The 24,413-nt window shown below is 38.3% G+C and overlaps 2 protein-coding genes across 8 annotated transcripts in view; both read right to left on the bottom strand.

Annotated features, from left to right (window-relative positions):
* Positions 1–12,075, bottom strand: part of susd1 (sushi domain containing 1) — a 32,330-nt gene extending 20,255 nt beyond the window's left edge. For 4 of the 5 annotated variants that reach the window (XM_088911875.1, XM_088911873.1, XM_088911872.1 and 1 more), the window contains exons 1-7: positions 11,671–12,075; positions 9,858–9,998; positions 8,493–8,648; positions 6,092–6,244; positions 2,667–2,843; positions 2,306–2,485; positions 1,244–1,423 (exon numbers count right to left, since the gene is read on the bottom strand). In XM_088911875.1, the coding sequence (XP_088768001.1) occupies positions 1,244–1,423; positions 2,306–2,485; positions 2,667–2,843; positions 6,092–6,244; positions 8,493–8,648; positions 9,858–9,998; positions 11,671–11,761 (1,078 nt within the window). In that variant the 5' untranslated portion in view covers positions 11,762–12,075. The remainder of the gene's footprint in view (positions 1–1,243; positions 1,424–2,305; positions 2,486–2,666; positions 2,844–6,091; positions 6,245–8,492; positions 8,649–9,857; positions 9,999–11,670) is intronic. The other variant, XM_088911874.1, reaches the window with a different exon arrangement.
* A 9,714-nt stretch (positions 12,076–21,789) lies between these two features.
* Positions 21,790–24,413, bottom strand: part of ptbp3 (polypyrimidine tract binding protein 3) — an 87,147-nt gene continuing 84,523 nt past the window's right edge. For all 3 annotated transcript variants that reach the window (XM_088910191.1, XM_088910193.1, XM_088910192.1), the window contains one exon: positions 21,790–24,003. In XM_088910191.1, the coding sequence (XP_088766317.1) occupies positions 23,871–24,003 (133 nt within the window). In that variant the 3' untranslated portion in view covers positions 21,790–23,870. The remainder of the gene's footprint in view (positions 24,004–24,413) is intronic.

Genomic DNA, 24,413 nt, shown 5'->3' on the forward strand with positions numbered 1-24,413 from the left:
CTATACAGGGACATTCTTTTTGTATTTTAAATTGCTCAGATGCTTGGGGTCACTAAGGTGTAGTCGCCTGAATTAAGAGGGGGGTCTGTCACACCACTCTCTCTGAAACTGCCTTTCTGTGGTTTTCCTTCCTTGTTGTTCCCTTGTAGCTTTCTCAGCTACTCAATTCATTTTTTGATGAATGTTTCTTCACACGTGACTACTGTCCCTCTTCTAGGTCACCGTCAATGTTCAGTCTGGACAAACAAAGGCAACTCCTTTTTTCGTTCCTCTGTCCTGCTCATGGGGAGATATCCATATTGTATGCTTGCTGACTATCATCTCCATTCATGACTGCTGTCTCTGTGGGCATTCCTCGATTACAGGGCAATGAGCCTACCACAGCCCTACCAAACTAAAGTGGTACTTTATTCCCGAGATGGGTCTTCACAAATAGCTCTCTTCTCCTTTCAGTATTTCACAACGTTCACAACTAAGTACCTTTCCTGGGTAAAGCTTGAAGCTGGCTGTTAACTTGGTTAGAAGCAAGCACTTATTTGTATACCTCCCAGAGAGCTATACCCCTGTGGCTAATTACGCATGACTATCCTTCAAATGCCTCCGCATCCTCACTACAACATGACAAAGCAAGGTAGTACAATTGTTTTGCAACATGTTTATTCATGTCTTTCATTTGTCAAAACAGCATTCAATTTGTGTACTATATATGCAAATAACAATAAAGTTCTCTTCTAAAAAATGCTTGAAGAACATCTTTGGTTGAACCATAGATTTAAATTAACTATATCTTTACTTTTAGTGGCAAAAATATTTAAATGGGGACAGACATCCCTATATTCCTGTACTATTTCCCTACAGTATTATCTATCTCTATCTATCTATTAATAGAGCAAAAACAAATAGAAGCCCTTGGATTCTGATCAGAATCAATCAGTATACACACAAATATAGGGTAAGTCCAAAAAGGGTGGAGTGCCTTACCAGAATGTCAGAACATTTACATTTAAAATCATTCCTTAATGGAACTCATTAAGCATAACAGGGAAATATTAAATATTAAATATGTTTTTCAACATTTGTTTGAAGTGTAACATTTTTTCAGGTCATTTTTAAAATACCCCATGAAACGTTTGCTGCATGGCAGTTGTGAGAAGCTGAGGTAATGTTGAGATGAAGCGTGGAAAAACGAAGGTAATGAAAGGAAGAAATAGGTGCATGAAGTATCGAAAAATAAAGCCATTACCTTTACACAGCAAAGAGACATGTGTCCAATAACCATTAGCTGTGCAAACAGAGACACCTCTTCCTCCCACACTGTGAAATCCCTCTGTACAATTATAATACACCTGACTGCCCAGCCCTGAGTTTCCATTCCACAGCCTTGCAGTGTTTGGCACCACTGGGGGTTCGCTGCAATCAATCTCTATGGAGAAAATCAACACTGCATTGTTATTCCCTGTTAAGGACATGGCTTTTCAAACCAGTTTTTCAATTTTCTGAAACATACCCGTCAGTCAGAGAGGGTTCCACGAAAAGAAAAATGGAATCTCCAATTATTTTTGATTTTATACTGATCAAACATGGAATCAGAGATGGCTTACCATTGCAAACCCTGTACCAGTCACAGGCTAATAAAGGGAACTGTAAACACTCAGCACCAATTGGAGAAATGGCAATCTCCGACTGGCATTGCTGAAAACTTGTAGACAGGTCCCATGCGTGTTATATGGAAAGGCAACAAACCTTGGTCTACTCAAGCTCATGCAATACCCATGACGCTTGGTTACTTGTGTGTTGCTCACTTGGGGGAATCCCAGTCACACTCTGAAAATGACTTACTGTAAACCAGGCTTGAGTCAGTAACTACTGGAATACAGCTCTCAAGTCACAAACACCTTTCGGAAATACCAGAATATGCCTATTGAACAAAGTTAACTGTTGCTACATAGTTTACCAAAATAGACTAGAGTATGAGAGTTATTATTGTATTACTATGATGAAAGAAAGTCATTTTTTTCATAAGAAAGTATCAGGTACAAGGATTGGGGTTAAGTTGTGTTACCACTGAAGGTTAAATGGTAAAATACTTTGAGACTATAGATTATTTGTGTTTTCATCGGAGTTTGTGGTACTGTACAGTATATGACTACTGAAATAGTAGTCTTTACAAACAGCATCCTCTATCAGAAGGCCTGTTTTATGTGAAGTATAAAAAAATAGGCAGTTAATTTCCTATGGCATGTCACAAATTTGGGAACTTCAATAAAGGTTTTGAAAAGATTAAATATCACAAAAAAATAATTACCTTTACATACTAAAGAGGTATGGTTCCAATAACCGTTAATGTCACACACCGAAAAATTCCTTTCTCCTGCACTGTAAAATCCTTCGTCACATTCATAGTAAACCACACTGCCCAGTCTTGTGCTGCCGTTCCATAACTGAATTGCATGTGGCAGAACAGGAGGTTCACCACAGTCAATCTCTAGGAGCAAAGCAATATGACACTTAGAACTGACACAATTTCAACACACAGCAATTCAGGTGTATGGAAACATTTATCATAGAAACATTGTTCTTTTGTTTAATGCAATTCACATCACAAATTGTATAACATGGATAATTTGTCGGAACAAAATGAAGAAGTATGACAAAATAATCATTACCTTTACATACTATAGAGGTATGGTTCCAATTACCATTGGTCGTGCAAGCTGAGGCATACCTTCCTCCTGCATTGTAAAATCCTTCAACACACTTATAATACACCATGCTGCCCAGTCTTGTACTGTTCCATACCATAGAAGTATGAGGTAGAATTGGGGGCTTGCCACAGTTGACCTCTATGAGGCAAAGAAATATGAAACTTAGCACAATTTCAACACATGGGAACTAACAAGTGGACACTGGCCAACACATGTACTGTAAGAACCTTCACGTGGCTTTACCTTGGTTGGGTTTTTTAAAGCCTTGTGAAAGGATTTCTGTCAACAAGGTTTCACAGTCAACATTTGTGCTTTTAGTTGTAAGAAAGAGCTTATCTACTATAATAACCTATCACAGCATTCATCAGCATCATCTATACGATTTACAAAACTGTCCGTTAATTTGATCACTCTATTCTTACTGATTGCTCATGGCTGGGCCAGCAGATATGTCACCATACAGCTCTCAACTGGCTACCCACTGAAGCTAAGCAGGGTTGAGCCTAGTCAGTACCTGGATGGGAGACCTCCTGGGAACCTATGGTTGCTGCTGGAAGTGGTGTTATTGGGACCAGTGGGGGGCGCCCACCCTATAGGCTGTGTGGGTCCTAATGCCCCAGTCAGGGACACTATACTTTAGCAGGCACCGTCTTTCGGATGATCCTGACTCTAAGTGGTCATTAAAGTTCCCTGGGCATTTCTCGATAAGAGTAGGGAGTTATCCCGGTGTCTGGGCCAAATTTTTCCCCTCGGCCTTTACCATGGCCTCCAAATTGTCCCCCTGTATGATTGGCTTGCACTTGCCCTGCGATGGACTGGTGCCCTGTCCAGGGTGCACCCTGCCTTGTGCCAGGTAGGCTCGGGCTTCCCGCAACACTGTATGGTATAAAGTGGTTTGGCAAATGACATGACGTGACATGCTCATGGTTGGGCACTCACAGCTAGCAAAACCTGCCATCAAGAACGAAGAAGGTTTGGTTGTTTGGGGGAGAGAACAGTATCTGCTTTTCGACTCTTGAGGATACGATGGACGTATCCTTAGTACTGCAGCAGAAATTGGCAAATCATGTCCTCACAAGGCCAGAAGTTAGTTGAAATATTCAAAGTGAAGGCTTGAAAAACAGATTACCTTTATCTTTTCTACTAAACAAACATCTATTTGTTTTCAAATTGTGCAAATAAAAGCGCAGAATGAATAAAAAATAACAGACGACTGTAGCCCTTGCACCAGAGTAACCCTTGCTAGTGATAAGTATAGCTTGAACCAGTAGATAAGAAATATGTATGTATTGTTTTTATTGAATACAAAGCTATGAGCTGTGAGACAATGGCATCAGATGGAGTCACCGATCTTTGTTGCCACAATTTCACCTCAGGTTACAGTACAGAGCAGATATTTCAGATAGTGAATTAAAGACTGACAGTACCAATAAGTCCACAATTCTAAGTGCTTTTGATTGTCTATGTATTTGCATGCTGCAAACAATCATGGACACCTGAATCAGAACATTTGTTTCTGTGGCAGGTCCTCCTGTGGAAGATTTCCAAGGGCCTGCCATGGAAGGGGTGAGGGAATTTGGAAGGAGTGATCACTTCTGCCCATCGCAGATGGAAAGGACCAACAAGCGGTTTGTCCTATGATTCTCAAGGATTTCAGAGCAGTCGCAGACCAGGGCATTTCTCTCACTGTGTGGTGCTATGGGAAAGAAACGTCAAACAAGAGGCATGACTGTTTGTACACTGTGTCAGTTCAGACAGCCTCAAGCGCCTACAGGCCATGATTGGCTACAAGGGGCTGCTGAACAGAAAAGATGAAACGCTGGAGTGACAAGTCAGCCTAGGAATGGGCTTAACAGCACATCTGCCACTAGAGGCCACCAAAGCGCCTTTATGATCACTGGATGTTTCAGTGGGTGTCAATTTGTTAATTATTGACACTATTGGTGATGGGTTGAAGAGCACATTGTTACGTGGATTTAAGTATTGGTGTGTTTTGTATATACTGTATAAAGGGCGTGCAGTAGTTGGGTTGGGTGGAAGAAGCAGGCTAAATAGCCTATGGAAAAGTCTGCTAGTTGTAAAACCTGGACTTTTAGTCCAGGCTTACCTTGTAAAACTCTGCACTAAAGCCTCCCATACTTTGACAGCCATCATGGGTTGTTATGTCTACAGATCCCTAGAGAATGGTCGGGTGTATTGCAGGAGGCTTTACAATGCAGAAATCAGACTCTGGCCTGGGGCTATTGCCCCTGACCTGCCTTGAGGGAATTTTAAACAGGCACCTGCTGTTGTATGCGACACCTCAGAAATAGCTGAAAGGTGGGATAACATCATCAGGAATAGTAGTTCAACTAGGTAGCTGCGTCGGCATGCGTAGGCTGGAAAGGTTTAGTTTCTTTTCAGCGTGGAATAAACCTTTACTTGTTCCTTTACATCATCAGGAATAGCCACTGGACCATAAGTGAAATGCAGACTCTTAAACCTCCATTCATAGTGATAACATGGTTGGACTTGGACTACAAAACTCTCTGTAACACTGTTGTAATTCAGGGCAATAATGGAAATACAGTACACCTTCAGTGTTCTCCAGGAAGCGCCATTTTCATTACAATTAAACTAAATTACTGACTGTGCTGTGACTCCTTGCATCCCTACAACAACCTGTGAGAATACCACAGCGGCTGTATATCTTTATGGACAATTGTGAACATCTAGAGCAGTGCTTTCCAACTCTGGGCTTCAGGGACCTAAGCTATTAGTTACTCATGTCAATTCACTCCTGTAATGTAATTGATCCCCCTATTTATCTACTATCTTCTTTTTTATCGGTTATTGCATTTAATCCTTTATTTCAAAACTACCCAACATATTATCCAAGAATATTGGTCTCAAATTGAAAGAGACCTTTACTCAACCATTAATCAGGACATATTGAAGAAGTTTCCGTTCTAATTGACCAGGTGCAGGTGAAAGAAAAACAAAAACTCTAAGGAAAAATACAAAACTATGGGGGACTATATACTGTAGGACATTAATTAATGAAAGTATCAATAGATTGTTTCACAATAATAATGATTATTCAGATAAAAAGGCAAAATATTGCTTATTTTTTAACTAAAAGGTGAGATATTCAATATCACTTTTTAAGGTTTAAAGCTAAATTCCCATGTAATATTTTTATAAACAGGCATTATTGAACATGTTTAAATTGGAAAATCCAGTTTAACAGAACTTTACAAAATATTTTGGACCATCTACAGTACATCTCCATAGAGATGTAGTTTACTGCATTAGATCAGCAGACCTTTTCCCTGCTAAAACAATTTTGCATATATAGACCATCTTAAATGTAAATGTGACACATGAAATCCCTGCAGCCGGTTTACCTTCACAGAAAGCCCCGTCTTTAGCTGGATGAAATGGCTCTGTTCCATTTTGTATTTTGTATCCTTCCGAGCAGTTGCAGCTGAAACTTCCTGGCACGTTCCAGCATAGCCCTCCATCTTTACAAATGCCTTCCACCTGACATTCATCGATATCTTAAACACAGACAGGAAGAACAAGTGAACAGCAGGCCACAGGATGCACTGTCCTCCAGCTTATAGTAAATTATTCTCTTCTCATTCATTACTTAACCCAAGGCACACAGTTCCCCTTGAAAATACTCTTACGGCTGCAAACAGAGCATCCAAGACAACAATTGTCTTGAGGAAAGTATAAAAGGTTGATGTTGATAAGGTTAACAGAGAGATCAAGGCAAATGTTGAAAATGTGTGTCGGTTAAGTGACTAGACACCACAAGCATGCAAGCTCCCATCTCATACTAGCACTACACTCTCATAGTGACCCTCTGCAAAATCTCCAGCACCAGAAGCAAAACCATAACTTTATCCTTCTCAACAGACAGTTACTGAAGCCACCTACTAATAATACTTCTTCTGCTGAAGATGTGGGTCATGTGAAACAGAGAAGATCACGTCAAGGACAGAGGTGACCAGAACTACAGCCAAAGCTCATGCTTTAGGGCTTTGATGATGAATCTCCCTACAGTAAATAACATTTAAAATTCTTACTGAGCCTGAATCACCTTTGTTGCTGCATTCCTATAACCCAACCCGAGTGGATTGAGCACGTAGATGGTGATGGATAGTTTATTTTTCACTAGTAAATGATGCCACAAGCCCCAGTAATTGATGGCATACATAGGTGGACTGCCTGCATCCTGCTGTTTACCAGTTGATAACAAATATTCATTACAGAAGCAAACATCTAACTGAACTTCTTTCTTCATGAACAAATTACCTTAGTTACCTGTTGCAATGTTTTACCATAAATGCTACAAGCTAAATAAATGATTATGTTACAACAGTCAAAAACTCAATTTTCTAATGTACAAATCTTATTGTTTTTGAAGAAACACGAATACCTCTATTTGCAGCAAGGACATTCTCAAGATCTCTACTGGATCATCCCCTCTCACATACAGTGAATTTATTAGTCAGAGGTAGTACAAATCACTGTTAGAAAGTCCAGGGTTTTCTTCCTCAACCATTTCTATTGTTAGGGAGTAACAGGTTCATAAACCCTATCCAGGCTCTTGTATATGGAACTGGGTGAAATGAAAGTCAGACTGCAATCTGTTGATAGGGATGACCCCTTTCACCTAAAACTTGGATTTCTCCATATTGTCATAGATCCATTGTGTTGAACTCAAGTTTTAAATTCTAAAATTGTACGACTGTCAATTAAGTGACATTGTGCCATGCCTGTACGGCATTGCATATGGATACTTTTTGTTGATCAAAAAAGATCATTCTATCTGTCACGGATGTCGGAAAGAACGAACCGTGGAATGGCAGGATAGCGTAAAAGACCCTATGCGTAGCGGTGAGACGGGGGTTAGCCCGGGCTCAGCTGTTCGGGAAATGCCGTATAGAAACCTATGCCCTCAGGTAGCGGATGTGGGGCGACCTGGTGCTAGGCGGGTTTCAGGACATCCGAACATCAATACTGAGCGAAGCAGAATAAGAGACCCGGAAATATATAGCCCCAGAGAGAGAGAGACACCGGAAGGAGAGACAAGCACAGGAAACAAGGGACAGGACAGAGTAGGAGTGCCCTCTGGCTGCAGAGGGCATGACACTATCATGTTTAGTTTGTGTTATACACTAATTACTGTATTTATAATACTTTGAAACTTTGGTTTACATTGAAGTGCAATGGTAAAATTGGGCTTTTAAGGTTGTTAATGTTTGAAATTCCATCTCTGCATGCTGACATACTGTAGGTTTCCAGAATATGCAAAGCAACCAAATAAGAGCATATACAACTCATTCTTTTCCATACTAACAAACAACAAAAAATTTGTACGTACAACATACTACGTACAACAAAAAATTAAACAGTGTGTGGTGCATTTCAGGTGTAACATTCTACATTAATTTATTGCCCATGTGGGAAAATGTTTTGAAAACTGAAAACTAATTTATAAACTTCAAAACACCATTCTGTAGTAATAAAGAAAGTTGATTTTTTGCATGTTTTTCTTTTGATATACCTGTAATACCGTAGAAATCATTTTTCTTCTCACTAAGGTAATATGTACAGGTCCAAGCTTTTTCTTAGACAGTATAACACACACTATGGTATATATGATCCATTTGTTATTGTTACCTTAATATATCCATTCTGAGACATCAGCAATGACAGGCAGTTACTGTATACAGTATATAACTGCTATATATATATAGACTGGTGTATATACTGTTACATCAAGTACAACTATACCTTGGCAAAAGGTTCCATCATTGGGAATGAACACAGGCATGTTGTTTGTAGGGCTGTAGCCATGCTGACACGTGCAGTAGAAGCTCCCATACGTGTTATGGCATACAGTGTGCTCGCCACAGATCTTGTGGGTTCCAATCTGGCATTCATCCTTATCTGTAAATACAAAACATCAGGTACAGTATGTGAACTAAGAGAACATCTTAAGATAGAACTGCCTTCCAGGGCAAATGTACTGATTGATGACAATATAACCATTAATCATCATACAGTCTAATATATCAGGATATTCTAGTTTGAGCCAGTATTTTAACATGTCTTCCACTCTTGGTTGCCAACCCCTGTGGAGATCAGTCCTACAAAATGACATTGTGGACCAAAACTGACTTTCTTAGTCAATATGTACCAATTGGAGATTCAAGGTGATACCAAGTAATACCAGTATTCTTACTTTCCGAATCATTCTGCCATTTCTATTAACACACCAGTCAGGTGCAGCAAAAAGAATTGGATTGTTTCTCTCCTTTTTACTCAAGTAAAAAGTAATTGTCATTGTCATTATAACATAGCTGTGTATATACACACGATGTACTGTATATAGGAGTGCACACAGCTACACTTATGAGATAAGGATCAATTTATGTTAATGGTAAGCAGGTAATTTCCATATCTGAGTCACTTCAACTAATTGGGTCAGATCCTGATTTCCTTGGTGTTGATTGGACTACAGATGGATGTGACTCTTCCCTCAAATGGGACACTAGTTCAACACAGATATTTACCTACAGCGATGATGGTGCCCACTTATACAACTGGGCTAAAGTACCTCATTCAAGCTACATTAGCAGTGTCTTCAGAGGGGAACCCACTTGAACCCACAACCCACCAGTTATGAGACCAGAGACTTATCCACTATGCTGCACTGCCAGAATGTTCATGCTAATGAAGATTTAATGTATTCCATTACCGACTCATACTTGTGCTCACCTACTGTGTTTGACTTACAGTAATACAGTAAACTCACGCTTTCTCTGCAGAAGCTACTGTTTACTGTGCAGAACGTTTGCCTTATAGATGTTCTCTAGTTGATTTTCAGTCATGCTAAAAACTGCATAGTGTGAACATTAGAGAAGAGGAAGAAAGTCCCATCTTGTAGTTTCATTTTATTTTACCCAATACTTGTTCAATTAAAATGTTTTAAAAACCATTACACACAACTGACCTGGCTAAGACTTTTCTGAAGCAGAAAAGTTGCAAATGCTATCCTTTTTACTTTAGTGCAATTTAAACTGTTGAGGCTTATGGGTTTTACATTGCCATTTAAGTTTCTTAGTAAAAAGAGTACTGAACAGAAAGGATGCTTACCTATGCACTGTGTTCTTCCATTCCCCATAAAACCCCACAAGCAGTTGCACATTTTTCCACCAGTCCCATCGTTCCTGGGGTCACACGTGGCATTGATGTGGCAACTGCTGCATACATCCAGGGTGTCACTGGTTGCTACAGCTTCAGAAACAAGAAGAATGCTCTTCTTTATTTTGTTGTTTACGTTTTCTGTTCAGTTTGGTTCAAGGCCAATTAAATACACAGCTCCCATAGTATTTATGATTATGTAAAGTCAAATCAAGCGTAAACAGATCAATACAAATGGTCTAGATTAGTGGCTCCCAAACTTGGTGTTGGAAGAACATAGTTTGCTAGTTTTTGTTCCAGCTGAGTTCTCAATCACTGACTAATTGATTTTTGTTTTACTGTCCGAGGCATATTTGTAAATTTGCTTTGAGCTCTTCAAATTCATATGGGGTTTGTAATTGGCATTAACCCTGTACCAATTTCTAGTTTCTGAACATACCTCATTTTGGCTCGTTGCCTGAAATGTAACTAATTAGACCTCTGTTGTCAGCCCTGGTCTTGGGAGTTTTTAATGCAGCTGAGCGGTTTCCTTAAATTTAGTTTAAAAATTCACACGTTACTTGGTTGGAACCTTTACAAGTTTTCTTTACTCAGAGATTGGAGACATTAAAGTACTTATGAAATGCAATTGTTAAAAGACAACCTTCAACAAGTTTAGGATCTGAAAATAATTAAATAGTTCATATTAAGGTTAATTATCAAATAGTTAATTTTTTGGTCTATTCAGATTTCAATTATTTAACTGGGTGCTGAAGTCGAACAAATACCTGCATGTGTTCAGGTCCCCAGGACCACGACTGGGAACCGCTACAGAAGAACTGAAAGTCTACTGTAGGACTGTTTGATTCAGTGACATTTCCTTTATTTCTTCACTATGAATTGATCACCTAGAAAGAGCTGTTTAGTCAGAAGTAATGTTTTTTTATAAGAAATAAAATCTAAATAATAAATGAATACGGAATATATAACAACATATTGTCACACTCAAAAGTATTCTGTATGAAGTTGGTAAGAAATTATGTATTGATGTATTGATATAACTATTACACGGGAAGTTTAGGAGCCTTACAAGGAGTTACTGTACCATAAAATTGCCATTTACAGTAATATTTTAATATGGATCTCCATAGAGCAGACATAAAAACTCCATAATCATGATGCCACAAAAAAAAATAAATTGAAGTCATATTTGACTCTTTCTGAATGGATTAGGTGGGTATTTTACTTTTTAACAGTTTGCTACATCAATGTCACATTTTCAGACTTTTATTTGAAAAACCTGTAATGTCAAATGTTTTGAAAAGGTTTTAAGCTTAGAATGGCAAAATGCTTCATTTTACTTGCAAATTTCAAAACCTTACTTTCCACGTTTAGCTAAGCCTGTGTTACGTAATACACTTTCATTTTGGGCAGTGCTTGGGCATTTGTTATCTACCAGAAAAAAACTAAAACTAGAAAATGCACTCCTTGGCTAACACTGCATTACTTATTGTCCATGTGCTACCTATTGCTGTATCATGGTGAGATTTCCTTCATGGTGTTATGTTTCTCATCAAGTCTGAAATTAAATTAAAATAAGAAATAGCAGACTACATCTCAACAGAGAATGCAATATAAATGGTAAAAAGGAAAAAACATTTTTTTTGGTATATATTTTCCAATTCAAATCTGCAGCATCAAAAATTGATCAATACATGAATTGTACAAGTTCGCAATAATATCAGTTTCGGCTGGATGCCGAGATGTACAGTAATGTAGGACTCACCGTCATAGATCTGTAGTTGAAGACAAGTGAGGAATAGTACAAAGGCAGTTGACAACATTGCAATTCTCCTGAGTGACATGATCAGACACATCTCTTGACTTCTTTCAGCTTCTCTTTCAGGAAGACTCTTCCTTTTATCCACATCTCACCCCCTTTCCTGTCTGCAGACTCCTTGCCCGTGTCTAGCTTTGATAACCAGGATTGGGAACAGGCTGCCCAAAGGTAGCTCCAGCAAACCGAAGTCCACGTCCTCTTGGAGAAAGTGCCAGTAATAAGTGGCTTTTGGGGGAAGTAAAAAAATTGCAGGTCAGAGGCACAGTAAGTGTTGACACATTCTAACTTCAGTGCTGCATGTGCACTCCCCTCAACCCCCTCAGAAACTTCTGAGTTCACATCCACATGCGTAAACTGCATTTGTATGTTCCGATAAGAACTGATAAAGAGTTATATTTGGTCTGTCTGAGTGTGAAACATTTGGCTCTGCCTGTATATACTGTAGCTCAAGTAGGGAGCTGTGGCAGCATGCGTAGGCTGCAAAGGAACAAGTAAAGGTTTATTCCATGCTGAAAACAAAAGAACACTTTTCGGCTGTGGAGCCTTCTCTGGGTGTCTCACACATCCAAAGAAGGCTCCACAGCCAAAATGTTGTTTCTTTTCTTCTCTTTTCAGCATGAAATAAACCTTTTGTTGTTACTTTGCAATATATACTGTACGCCAGAATTCAATTTTAATAACACTGAAGATGTCTTTTATGAACATTACGTATTAAATTTAATGAATGCACATTAGATTTAATGAATGCACATCTAAGGGCATGTATTCGTGATTAGCGAATGCTTTAATGCCTATGTACTTAGATGGTCTTTTGCAATTCTTCCAACTATTAATTGCTAATACACATTTAGCTAAGTGTGCTAAGGTCACTACAACATAAATGCTAACCTTAAATAATACCATACTTTAATACAATTATTTAGTGAAAAACACCATGACAATGATTAATGCAAAGCTCATTTTATTATTCAGCTTTGAAAACACTTAAAAAGTAGAACCATAATCTCTAAAACAAAAAGTGACTTTTTTCCTCTGTGAAGTCCTGAGGAATCTTTAAGATAGATTGCAGTATTCTACAGTATGTATTTATTGAATAACAGACATGCTCTGTACTGTATATAGACTGTAAAGAAATTAGTTTTTTGCACAAGGTTTAAATGATTTAAAAATCTTGAGTGAAAATTGCACACAAATTCCTTCTTTTACTTAGTAGAAAAGTTATTTTTAAGTTTTAAATGTGTAAAACCCAATTCAGCCTCCTCCGAGACTGATACCTTTTACATGTATACACACATTTGCTCACGGACTACAACGTTAGGAAATCCCAGCTATGACATGTTGAGCCAGTGCAAGCGTGAATAGGAAATGCCACCTATTTCAAATTCTTAAATATGTGCAGGTCAATCCAAACCCTTTCTTCCAAAATTTGATTCACCCAAGACTATAGAATTGAAGCGCACCCTACAGCATTTTCACCAGCTTTCAGTAGGACTGAAACCAGTAGGTGTTCTGGTAAAGTGATGGAAGTTCAGCTCGCGCTGCTGAAGCCAACGAATCTAATTAGCTGGAGGTCTTAATGTTTTGGGCAGCAAATTATTATATATGTGTAATTTTCAACTGAAAGAAACATCTATTTATGTAATGTGAAGTGGTGGTTCTTCCTGATTGGCAGGCAAGTGAAGGTTCATTAAAAGTTTACTAAGATTGCCCTTTGTAGATCAAAGATCAGAACATTTTCACTGGGACAGCTCAAACGTCGGATATTTCTCGGGGAATAAAGCCCATCTGTTCTGGTATAATGTTAGATGTATGATCTGTGTAATATCTGAGGAGAAACTGACTTTCCTTCCTCAGAGCTACACTTTACACTGGTGTACTAAATCCAGGACACCTCATGCGGGGATTCCTGGTGAACAACTTCCTTGTTAATTTTGCCATACAGCTCTGAAGGTCTCTGATAACCTTAGAAGGAAACACAGCTCTCCTTTGCTGCCACCTTGTCATAGTATGTTAGAAAAAAACCAAGTAGACAAAACTTAGGATATTAAATGTGTTTGATATAATATTGATAAATTCACCTTTGAGTTGTGACTGACTGACAGGCACTAATGAAAATCAAGAAAGAAAACCAAGCAGACAAACACACCCTTATTTATCAAGAGAGCAATGACTTGGTGCCACTGGTAGGCTGGAGCCTGGACTAAGCTATCACAGGTGGAGTTGCCAGCAGCGGAGCCAAGTTCTTTTCAGTGATGGAGGTTTTCTGTAGACCGCCACGATAGATATCAGCAACCGTGGTGATTACATGTACAATTATACCCAAACCGAACACTTAACAGTGGGTCCAACTAAGATTATTGGGACAGGAGTCACTCCAGAACTTCACTTGCAGTGATCAATGCTTTCCTGACTGAATAGTGTTGGCAGTCTTGAGAGCTCACAAAGTACCAGCAAGATAACTTCTTTACACTGCATGTTCAACAGTGGCTTTCTTGCGAGATGAGAATGCAGCCGTTTTGCTGTGGATGCCCTGCTTTCTAACCTTCTTGGGCTCAGCTAGGATGATGTGTCCAGCCTAGGGCACAGAGATCAGCAAACAATTGATACTTTTTATCAGACAGTTTCAATTGTCATATTTCAGGACTTTTTAAATAGATCAAAAATCTGGAAATCATTAGCTTTTGGTATATTTACACATAAAGAAAAGAAAATACCTAAATCCAAACTGAGTGATTACTCTTTGCAATATTATATGACCAGGAATATCTATTTCCGTTAAAAAGACACAAAGTCACAAGGTGGTCTTTTTCCCTGTGTGGGGGAATAAGATAGCAGCAGAAATTTATCACCCTGTTTACAAGATGTCGGGTAACACACCCACTGTCACTCCTACAAAGCTCCCACACTTTATTTTAACCAGGAGATATGCTGTGAAGGCGAGATAAGAAACAAACTGCCAATCAAAGTGAGAAGTACCCTTCAGTATGAAATTAGCAACTGCATCTGGACCTGTGCCAGAAGGTAACATGAAACACCATATAACGGGCTGATATAAGTCACTGTGCGCTAGTATTACTGAAACACTGCATGTATAACTTAACATGTGTGCCATAAAGCTTGTGTGTGTGCCTGGCCCTACACTATAGAAATTAGAATACTGAAGTTGAAGGCAAAACAAATCACTAAATATTTGTAATGGGAATACTGGAATAATCAAAATCAACAGGAACTGAAAGTTCTCTTTCTTGTAATTACATAAATAGCAGATTCAAAACCTGCTGATGAATTGCATCTGTATTTGTGCGATAATATTTTGTTCTAAAATTTTACTGTCTGTATTTGTCATTATAAGTTACTATTAAGTTGTATTAAGCACATTTATTCCTAGGTATTGTATATTTGACCTAAAAGAACACAAATTATTGCATCAAAATTAAACTGCATTTCTTGTGCAATTCCATAAAATAATTATGATCTACAAGCATCATAATGTTTAGTTATAGGAAGGATATGGATAAGAGGATGTCCTTTAATTTACTTGCTTTTAAAAATTATACTAAAATAAAAGGACATCTCATTGTCAATAAATTACAAAGAAACAATGTGTGCATCTTTTTATAGATTGAAATGACCGAAATTCCTGAAAGAAAAAAGAAATCGTCACTGTACAATAGTGACAAATGAAAAACTTGGATCTATAGATATAAGTAAGTGTTCTGAGTAAAAACAATTGGCAGATTGATAAAACAAATATAGCCACCTTATTAACCTTATCCAATATTGTTAGTTATCAGCCCAGACAAGAGAGGTGGGTTATTCAATATCAATAACGGTGTAAAAAAAACTTTCTACAGGGGAAAGGTATTATTAAAGAATTCACATCCACTCTTAGAGGTAATGATTAAAACAATTCTGCCAAAACAGTTCAGCAAGGAGGCCTTTGCTCTTCGGCAAGCCTAGTTGCTGAAAACTATTTTAAAATTACCCAAAAGCCCTGGCTGTTACAAAAAATAATTTCCCAGCTTGGATTAAATAACATCTCAAATAATAAATCTGAGACAACAGAAGTAAAACAACAAGCAACAAGTATCTGTGGTACTGTCACCAGCACAGTCAAAACAAAACATACCTTAAAGGGTTTGACTGTGCAATGGACACAGGTGGGTTCAGCTGCCAAATACGGCATGATAGAAAAAGTGCCTTTAGGAAAATTACAGGGTGAGAGCGGTCTCCCGAAATATTGCAGATAAGAGAAACATTTAGGTACAAAGAGCTCTGCTGTTGCATTTCATGTACACAAATAGATTTGTCATAATACAGTAGGGCTATAGGGTTTTTAAGGCTTAAACAGGCAAAGGAGAAGAAAAGGCTACAAAAAGAAGACAGGGAGGTTTTACAAAAGACAATGAAATCCAAGGAAAAAAAGACAAGAGACACAAGAGGACTGAGGAAAGTACAGATGTAATGACATTTATTCAAGGCATGCTACAATTAAAGTTGGTTAGGAAAAAAAGCAGAGAATCTTGAGTAATAATAATAGGCAATACAAAACATAAAATAAATGGTTTGTACAAAATACAGAAACTCCACTCAACCATGCACTGCGCAATTAGAAAATATGTTTCTTTAATATTTCATCTTCTATTTGCATCTTATTACATAAACTCAACAGAAATGGAGTCCACCCCCCGGCAATGTCACACAAACGGCTTTACAAATGAAAGCTGGTACTGTTGCTTTATCAAAATATACAAGACAATTGATGTTTATCTTTCCATAATTTAAAATATAAAAACCAGTTTCGCATTTATGCTTTTAATCTTGTTCCCAAAACCCCTTTTTTGGCCAGATTCCAAAAAAAACCCAAAATATTTACAACGTTTTGTTTCCTTTTTGTCGCTAACATTCAAATAAATGGAACAACACAGGGAATTTCAAAGCTCGCAACCAAATGAAGAAAGACTGAATGTGCTCATGTCCCTAAAGACAGTTCAAGTTCCCTGTGCCTCTGCCATGAAAGTTGGGACTCAACTACAGTATTCATCCTACACCATTTTGAATGCAGAAAGTAGAGCGCTTGTTAAACATTACAGTGAAATCTACATCGGTAAAGTTGCCATTTAATATAACAATTAGTGAATCACCCTGCACTGTTTTTGTCAGATATATGCATTGTAATCGCTCTACTGAAATGCGGTTAATAAAATCAAAATGAATGTTAGGTCTATTCATGAATATACACCTAATATACAAATCGCAAAATGTTCCTTTGGTTTCAATATATTAGTATAATCTAACTTTTGTAACAAAAAATACTTTAAAGCTTTTTGCATTTGACTGTAAATTTTTTGGAATTGTAACATTATTGCAGCAACAGACACAAAAATGACAATCTCAAGTAGCTATTTTTTTACAAGCCAAATCACAAGTTACAACTACAATCACTCACATATTCAAGGAACTAATTTCAACTTCCTTCACAAACTACTGGGCAGGAAGGGTTGCAAGTTCAATTGACATGCAGCGTCAGTGCAGGTGAAGCATTGAAGCATTCCCCCTATTGTGATAGTAAGATCAACAAAGCTGAAAGTACAAAAGGGCCTTTTTCTCCATATCTCCATATCATATGTATTTGAGAAAGATTGTCATTAGGAAATTGTAAATTACAAGTTTTGTTGTTTGTACTAGGAGACAATTTTGATTCCGTTTGCACTGAGCCCCCTGAAACCTGAATTGTGGAGTCTATTCTGAGGCAAGTAGCTTGATATGGTGTCTTCCTCCTATTCGGCAGAGGAAGGCCGTTTCAAAGCTTGTGGGACAGCAGAGGCACTGAGATCAAGAACTGTTTATTACATAAACTGAAAGAATAAGAAACAATCCAAAAATACTCTGGATTTTTTTTCTTCTTTGAGGGATAACGGACTTCAAATAATTATAACATTCTAATTTAAAACTGTAAGTACTATTTCTGCTCGACTTGATAGCAAGGAAGGAGGAAACACGTTACAAATAAGATTAATAAAAGGCACATAAACTTTGGTCCTGTTGGTTTTTTTCAGTATAAAACCCTTAAATAAAACAATTTACTGTGTTGAATTTGTTTTAAAAAAAATCCAGGCCAAACTGCTTTGTCCTGGTTTAAGACAAGATCTGAGATAACCTATCGGACAGATCCAAGAATGTTACAGTCTTGTATGTGAAAGTCCAAAGACATTCTAAGAAAGTGAAGATGGAACAAGTTAGCACAACAGTCGGACATCTTTGTCTGTAGTAGGGTTTGGAGACTGGCTTTTTCTCCTCTTTAAAATAAGTCTTAACAAGGCAAAGAGATTTCAAAGATTTCTTTTTTAAAATGCAGGAGAATGAACAACAGGCGATTTAATGGAGATGCCTATCTTAAAATATGCTTTCCGTAGTCTACGCATGAATACTAACTGCGGGAGCTAACCAGGGAAAGGTTGGTGATAAGGCAAGACTCCCTTTTAGATGCAGGAAAATAAAACATGAACTTGAAACGCCTGTGATGAGGCAGAGTGGCAGACAGCAGCCTTAGCCAATTTCACATCCTCTTTAAAACAAAAAACAAATGGGAATCTACATCACACTACAGATCAAAACAGGCAAAAAAAAAAAACACGAAATGAGTAATATAAGATACAGTAAATAACATTACAAACCCAAAAGCACACAGATGAGAAATAACAGACAGCTAGCTCCACTCAAAACAGCAAAACTGAGGGACACCTGAAACCCAGCGCATGTTGTAGGCTTCTTAAGAAAAACATCAGTTGGTAGCAAGGTCTTGCTTGAGGCTTTCTGATTTAGCAGCAGGTTGTATAAATAGAACGAACGTTGTAGACTCTTGAGCGCAATCTGTTTATAAACATTCAATAAGAAACTAAAGTGTTTGCACAGTACTAACAGCATTTCAGTTCTTAAGGACTGGTATTGCACAGTACATACCCAGAACGCTGTAATTTCTAACCGTCACGTTTAATCACTGAGCAGGGGGATCGTATACAACTGCTTAGTTTCTCTGACCACCTTGCTGTACTAAAAAAGCAAACCGTATTCATGTCAAACTGGTAAAAAGGGAACCTCCAACATTGGCCTCATTTAAAATTCAACTGGACAGGGGCCAGAGTCAGATGTTAAGGCAAACAATATTAAATATGACTGTTTCAAAAGACTACGGAACAAAATCTTATAAGTGCAGTACCTGCAAAATATTCCAATAGGATGGATAATGCAGACATTTTTATTTTAGTGCATGTAACACAAAAGAAAATTAATAAGCATTGTGTCATGTCCAAAAACATTAACAGTATTATCTGAGTAGTTGAACTTCAAGCACATGATAATTTCACTGTTTAAGTTGTCTCTATGGGCTGTCTATTTGTATAATAAAATTGGCTTCTATTCTCCCAGCTGCTCTCTGTTAAAAACCAAGAGATAAAAAAAAATCTGCTCTACAGGGCTGATGTTACCTCTGTAAAAACCTCAACACTTTCCTTTTCAAATAACTAAATTAGAATTACTATAAATTTAAAAGTGAATCATATATGCACCAATCAGCATATCACAATCACTGTGGTAAGTCATTTTAATGTCATCTTACAAAAAGCAGCGTTTTCCTCCAGTCTTCACAGCTCTTTATGTCACTTTCAAACAGAAATGATGCTATTTCAAGAGTCTGAAAGTATGAATGAGTTGAAAAAGTCAAATTTCTTCTAAAAGGTTTAGATTTAAACCTTAAATGTAAGATTAAGTACTTAATTAAGTTTCTGTTTTATAAATAAAAAATCATCGTTGGAACACCATTCCAGATCAGTTAAAAACCACAGCTTTCAAAGCAGCTACAACTTTCTGATACAGTATTCAGATTGAATCCTGTACAGACCCTTCATCACAAATGTTTACATTTCATAGACTGGTCTTAACACCAGGGAGGAAACAGCTCAGATCACTCTCAGAACAGCCAGAAAGAAAAGGGGACCATTCAGCTTATGGTGCTCATTGGGCATCTTTCATTCTAGTCCCATGGCCAGTACTGGATTCTATGGGAACACACTGACGGCTCAAGTACGAAATCTTAAAAATCCCACCGGAGAGGCGCAATTCAACTAGCTAGTTGTCTTTGCGAGGTGGAAAAAACTTGAGCACCCAGCAAAAATGCAGAGGAAACATGCAAACTCCACACAAACAGGGGTTCCCAAGCTGGGGTTGAAAATGGGACCCTGGAGCTGGGAGACAACAGAGGTTAACCCCCACACCACCAGACTGAAAAGCGTGTGTGAAAGAGACAAAGCCTCAAACACCATTCTCCTCTATTTCATGGACAGGTTTTCCCTCACCATCCTTTCTTCTAAACCTCCTTGGTTTATAAATATGTGAGTACTGTATATAGGACATAAGGGGTTGGGTTTCCATTGTCCACGTTACACCCATCAACAGCTAACTTAAAGATTCATCCCTTGAAAATTACAAATAAAATACTGCGAGTTCCAATTCCACATACAATGAAATCTAATTATGAACCAAACGGAAAGTTATTTGCCTTGGATCCTGAGACTTAAAAAAAAGTCTTAAATAGCCTTGAGAGAGCACTGAAATCTTGAGAGCTAATGTGAAAAATTCGCAACTAAACGACCAGCAGACAGACAATGTTACACGAAGGAGACAAGGCGACAACGGTCAGGAAGTGGTGGAAAAGCTGTGCGCCTTTTAAACGTTTCCTTGAGCAGAACTCAATATGCAAACAGTGCGAGAGCAAGTTCTGTGGTTGCCAAACCTGCTGCTGTGAGGGAAAACTGTACTTAGAATAAGGTTGCAATTGCCCCTATTTGTAATAAACTCTTTCAGACATCATTGTTGTTGTAATACAACAAAACAGCCTTTTTTAAAGCCATTTCCTTTTAAAATACCAATCTGAGATGAAGAAAACTGCACTTTGCAATCTCAGTTGTGAATTTTCAGTGCAAAAGGACAAAAACGAATTGGCCTCACTGATACATACAGGATTGAGATTTCATTAGCCTAAACAAACAATAAATAATTTTCTTATTTTAAGCGTTGTCTTCATTAATTAAAAAAGTTCCGATAAGAAGCAAAAAAGTCCACAAAGAATTCAATCCTGGCAAGAAGGTTGGCTATCCAGCCTAGTGAAAACGTGTTCCATAAATGAATCTAGATGACCCAGTTTCATACAATATTAACCAACTGTCTTTGTACCTCTTCCATCAAAGCCCTGTACAAAGTTACAGGTTAATTCATCTCCTTTTCTATGAAACTGGAAGTGCCCCTTTAACTTTGGAACTGCATTTTTTACTTTTACAACCTCAGATGTGTTGGTTCCTTGTGTAGCCTGTGCTACAAGGAGGGAATCGCTAATGGACACTGCTGCAGTAAATTTCAAAACAAGTGGAGCACTTTACGGAAAAACTAAAAAAAAAAAAGAAACTGGCATATTCTGTGCTTCTTTCAGTCCATGAAGCAGCCATGACCTGACGAATCAGTCTTGTACAGTTTCATTTCACAAATTCTCCAAGCATTCTGAAAAAATATGTAATTGGAACAGTAATGTAGAGAATGCACCTGTAAGAAATTAGTGAGGGACCAAATATTTTCTTTGAATCTGTACACTTCTTGTAAACAAAAGAGAGCGCCGTTACAATTTAGCCTTCATCCACAAGGAACATTGTTCCCATGATTTCTCCAACACCTTGCTAGGACAGATGCAGTTGATCCCATTTTGGAATGCTTATTGATCTTAAAGCAGCTGGAGGAAAAACAATTGGGAAAAGAGGAGACACAAACTAAAAAACAGCAACTTCAGGCCCTGGTGCACAGTTACACAAACATCACACCGATACACAAAGCAGGACATTTTGATTACACATTAACAAACATTCACAAGGCTCCTGACTGTCAAAGACAGCTGCATTCTTCCGGTCAAAAGAGTAGGCGCAAATCTACAAGTGTTACTGAATGAAGCCTTCTAATACACAGAATTTATTTTTTTTCCAGCATCCAAAAACTGATTGTAAAGGTTTCAGATCAAAACTCTTTTTCTTTCTTGGACTACATAAGGGTAAGAAGCCTACAGCACACGCCTTACACTTCACTTAAAATTAATTTCTCTAGTAGGTGGATTTAGAGCACCAAAAATAAACTGACTTTCCCAATTTCCAAAGACCATTTAGTAATGAAACCCCCAAATATAGACACACATCTAAAATAACCCTACAAGACAACAGAAAATAAAGTCAAATAAACCAACCCTCTCACCAATCCCACAAAATAGTACATAAGATATCTTAGGTAAAACTTCTAAACCTATTGTTTGATTATGCGCACGTAATAAGGCACGTAATAAGAAATTAAGTAAATACATAGTAAATGTGATTTGTTTTCAATGATTTCTTGAGTGATTATAGTGGTACAAAAACCCCATGAGGTTTCAGATGTTTTCTCTTTTCTGTAAAAAAGAACAAATTACCAAAAATAAGTAACTTTTTTTTAAAAATCTTGACAATCCTTAAGATACATAGACCTGAATAGTTTTGTTTCATTTAAGACTGTAAACTTTTTCAGATTTTCTTTTCAGGAAAAAGCGCTCACTCTTGCTTCATTTCAGAAAAGTTTCGTTTTTGAAAGAGACAGCGTCCCTCGCCTTGCTTTCGATTAATATATATGCGGTTTTTTTTTAGTTTCCGGGGGATCAAACCGGCACAACATTAGCTGAGGTCAGGGTGAAACTCTGTAGAGTTCCTCTCCCTTTATGCTACTGGGATGGATGAAAATAACCCTCCTTGGAATGTTAAGGCTACAACTAAGCTGCCTGACACAGGACCGTGCAGGCACAGCAAAGACGGTGCTTTTGGTTCCATCCTTTTCCAACAGGATTCATCAACCAACCCCAAACTGGATGAGTGGTCTGGCCAGAGCTTCACCCGTTCATTAAATTCCCATCACTCACTGCAATGCTTGGTCTGGTGAGAGACTCCTACAGTCTCACACAGGCTTGTGTAACTGCAAGGCAAAAGGGACAACCACTTTGCTCTTCGCGAGCTGGATCCCAGAATGGAACAATAAGAACTGAAAAGGGCTGGAGCAAGACTGAAAGCCAGGACAAGGCATAAGTACTCAGAGCTTGCTTTTGACATTTGGAAATCATAGGATAGTCAAAAAATTCATTAGGTAGAAGGATAAAATAAAAGGACAGCTTCCCATCTATATACAGTTTTCAGGAGATATGTTTTCACATTCATTTGTTGCATTTGAGACAGCCATGCTCTGCAGAACTGGAGACTGGATGAGACAGGAGTGTTAGAGAAAGGTCACTACTGGCCTTGTATCTCAGCATTGTCTTGAAGATGATTTGTAGTTTCCATTGTAGGTCCAGAGGGAAAAAAAACTCCTCACGTCTGTAATTCTGTCCTTTGATGGGGGTATTACGTGGAATGGGTGGTGGAAGTAAAGTCATCTTTGTTTAGAAACCCCCTGTGCAGAAGCAAATAAAACATGTTCTATACTACCAGTTATTCACAGACGCCTATCACTTATGGAAAAGCCTTTGCACAGTAACTGGAGCTATTAAGGTGCAAGAATCCCCCCCATTCTGCAAAGCTTGCTTAAAAGAAAGCAAGAAAAATAAAGGAGAACCGGCTTGTTGTGCAGGTTTGATTTGTGCACCCCATCGGCAAACAGCCTGGATTTAGCTATACAATGACTCTCACTAAAAGGATGCTGTCTCTTTGAGCAGTCCCGGGACACAGTAGGGGTTGCAGCTGCTTGTTCAGACTCATAAGGGTAATGTTCTGACAGCCGGCTGAGAGGGAGTTCTACTCAAACGCCGAGAACAGGACTGCAAGCTTGCCGATAAATCCCCAGGTCCTGCTACTCCATTTGCATCAGAACAACGAGGCATCGCTCACTCGCGGACTGCAACAACCACCCAGCGGCACTGCTAGGCTCTGAATGCTTCAGTCTCTGTCTGAAGGCTTCTTTTAGTTCGTCTTCCTTTCATTTAAAGTTTTTGAATCTGATTATCTGCACTTGTCAAGTCCATTCGTTGTTTTAGACCACTCTCGAGTTAAAAAAAATCGGGTGGCTGAGTCTTTTGGGGGGCAGTTCCCAGCGAGCCATTAGATGGTAGACTTGGAGAAAGACACTCTGAGATGGTGGTTCTCTCCTAGGTCATGATTGTGAAGGTCGATGAGTGCCTGGATGGCCTCTTCCACAGAACCCAGCTGGATTAAGGCCATCTTCCTGTCTTTCCTGCAAAACACAGGTAATCCATTAGAGCACGGCTTGCGAAAACAAAACCCACGCGCTGTACAAATCCACAAGCGCAGCATGTTAACCTCTCCTTGACTCTATCAAACAATCTGTGCATTCCTAATAAATCAGTCAACTAGAGTCTTAACTGACAGATTCCATGCAACTAGAAAGACGGCGAGTAATACACAGTATCTCATTATCAGTATGCATTACAGATTAAGGCTGCAGTGTTTAAAGCACGTAGAACTCCACTTAAAACTGTAACTGACCGCATATTAAACACACTCAGGATTCCTCTCTAACTACAAAAAACTAACAAAAAAACCTTAATTATTAATACACAATGAATTCAAACTGAACCTTCTAGGAACAAAAATGGACTATTGTGCATTATGATAGAAATGTAA

The sequence above is a fragment of the Atractosteus spatula genome, chromosome 3, assembly GCF_055471065.1.
Source record: "Atractosteus spatula isolate fAtrSpa1 chromosome 3, fAtrSpa1.hap1, whole genome shotgun sequence".
In the NCBI taxonomy this organism is placed as follows: Eukaryota; Metazoa; Chordata; class Actinopteri; order Semionotiformes; family Lepisosteidae; genus Atractosteus; species Atractosteus spatula.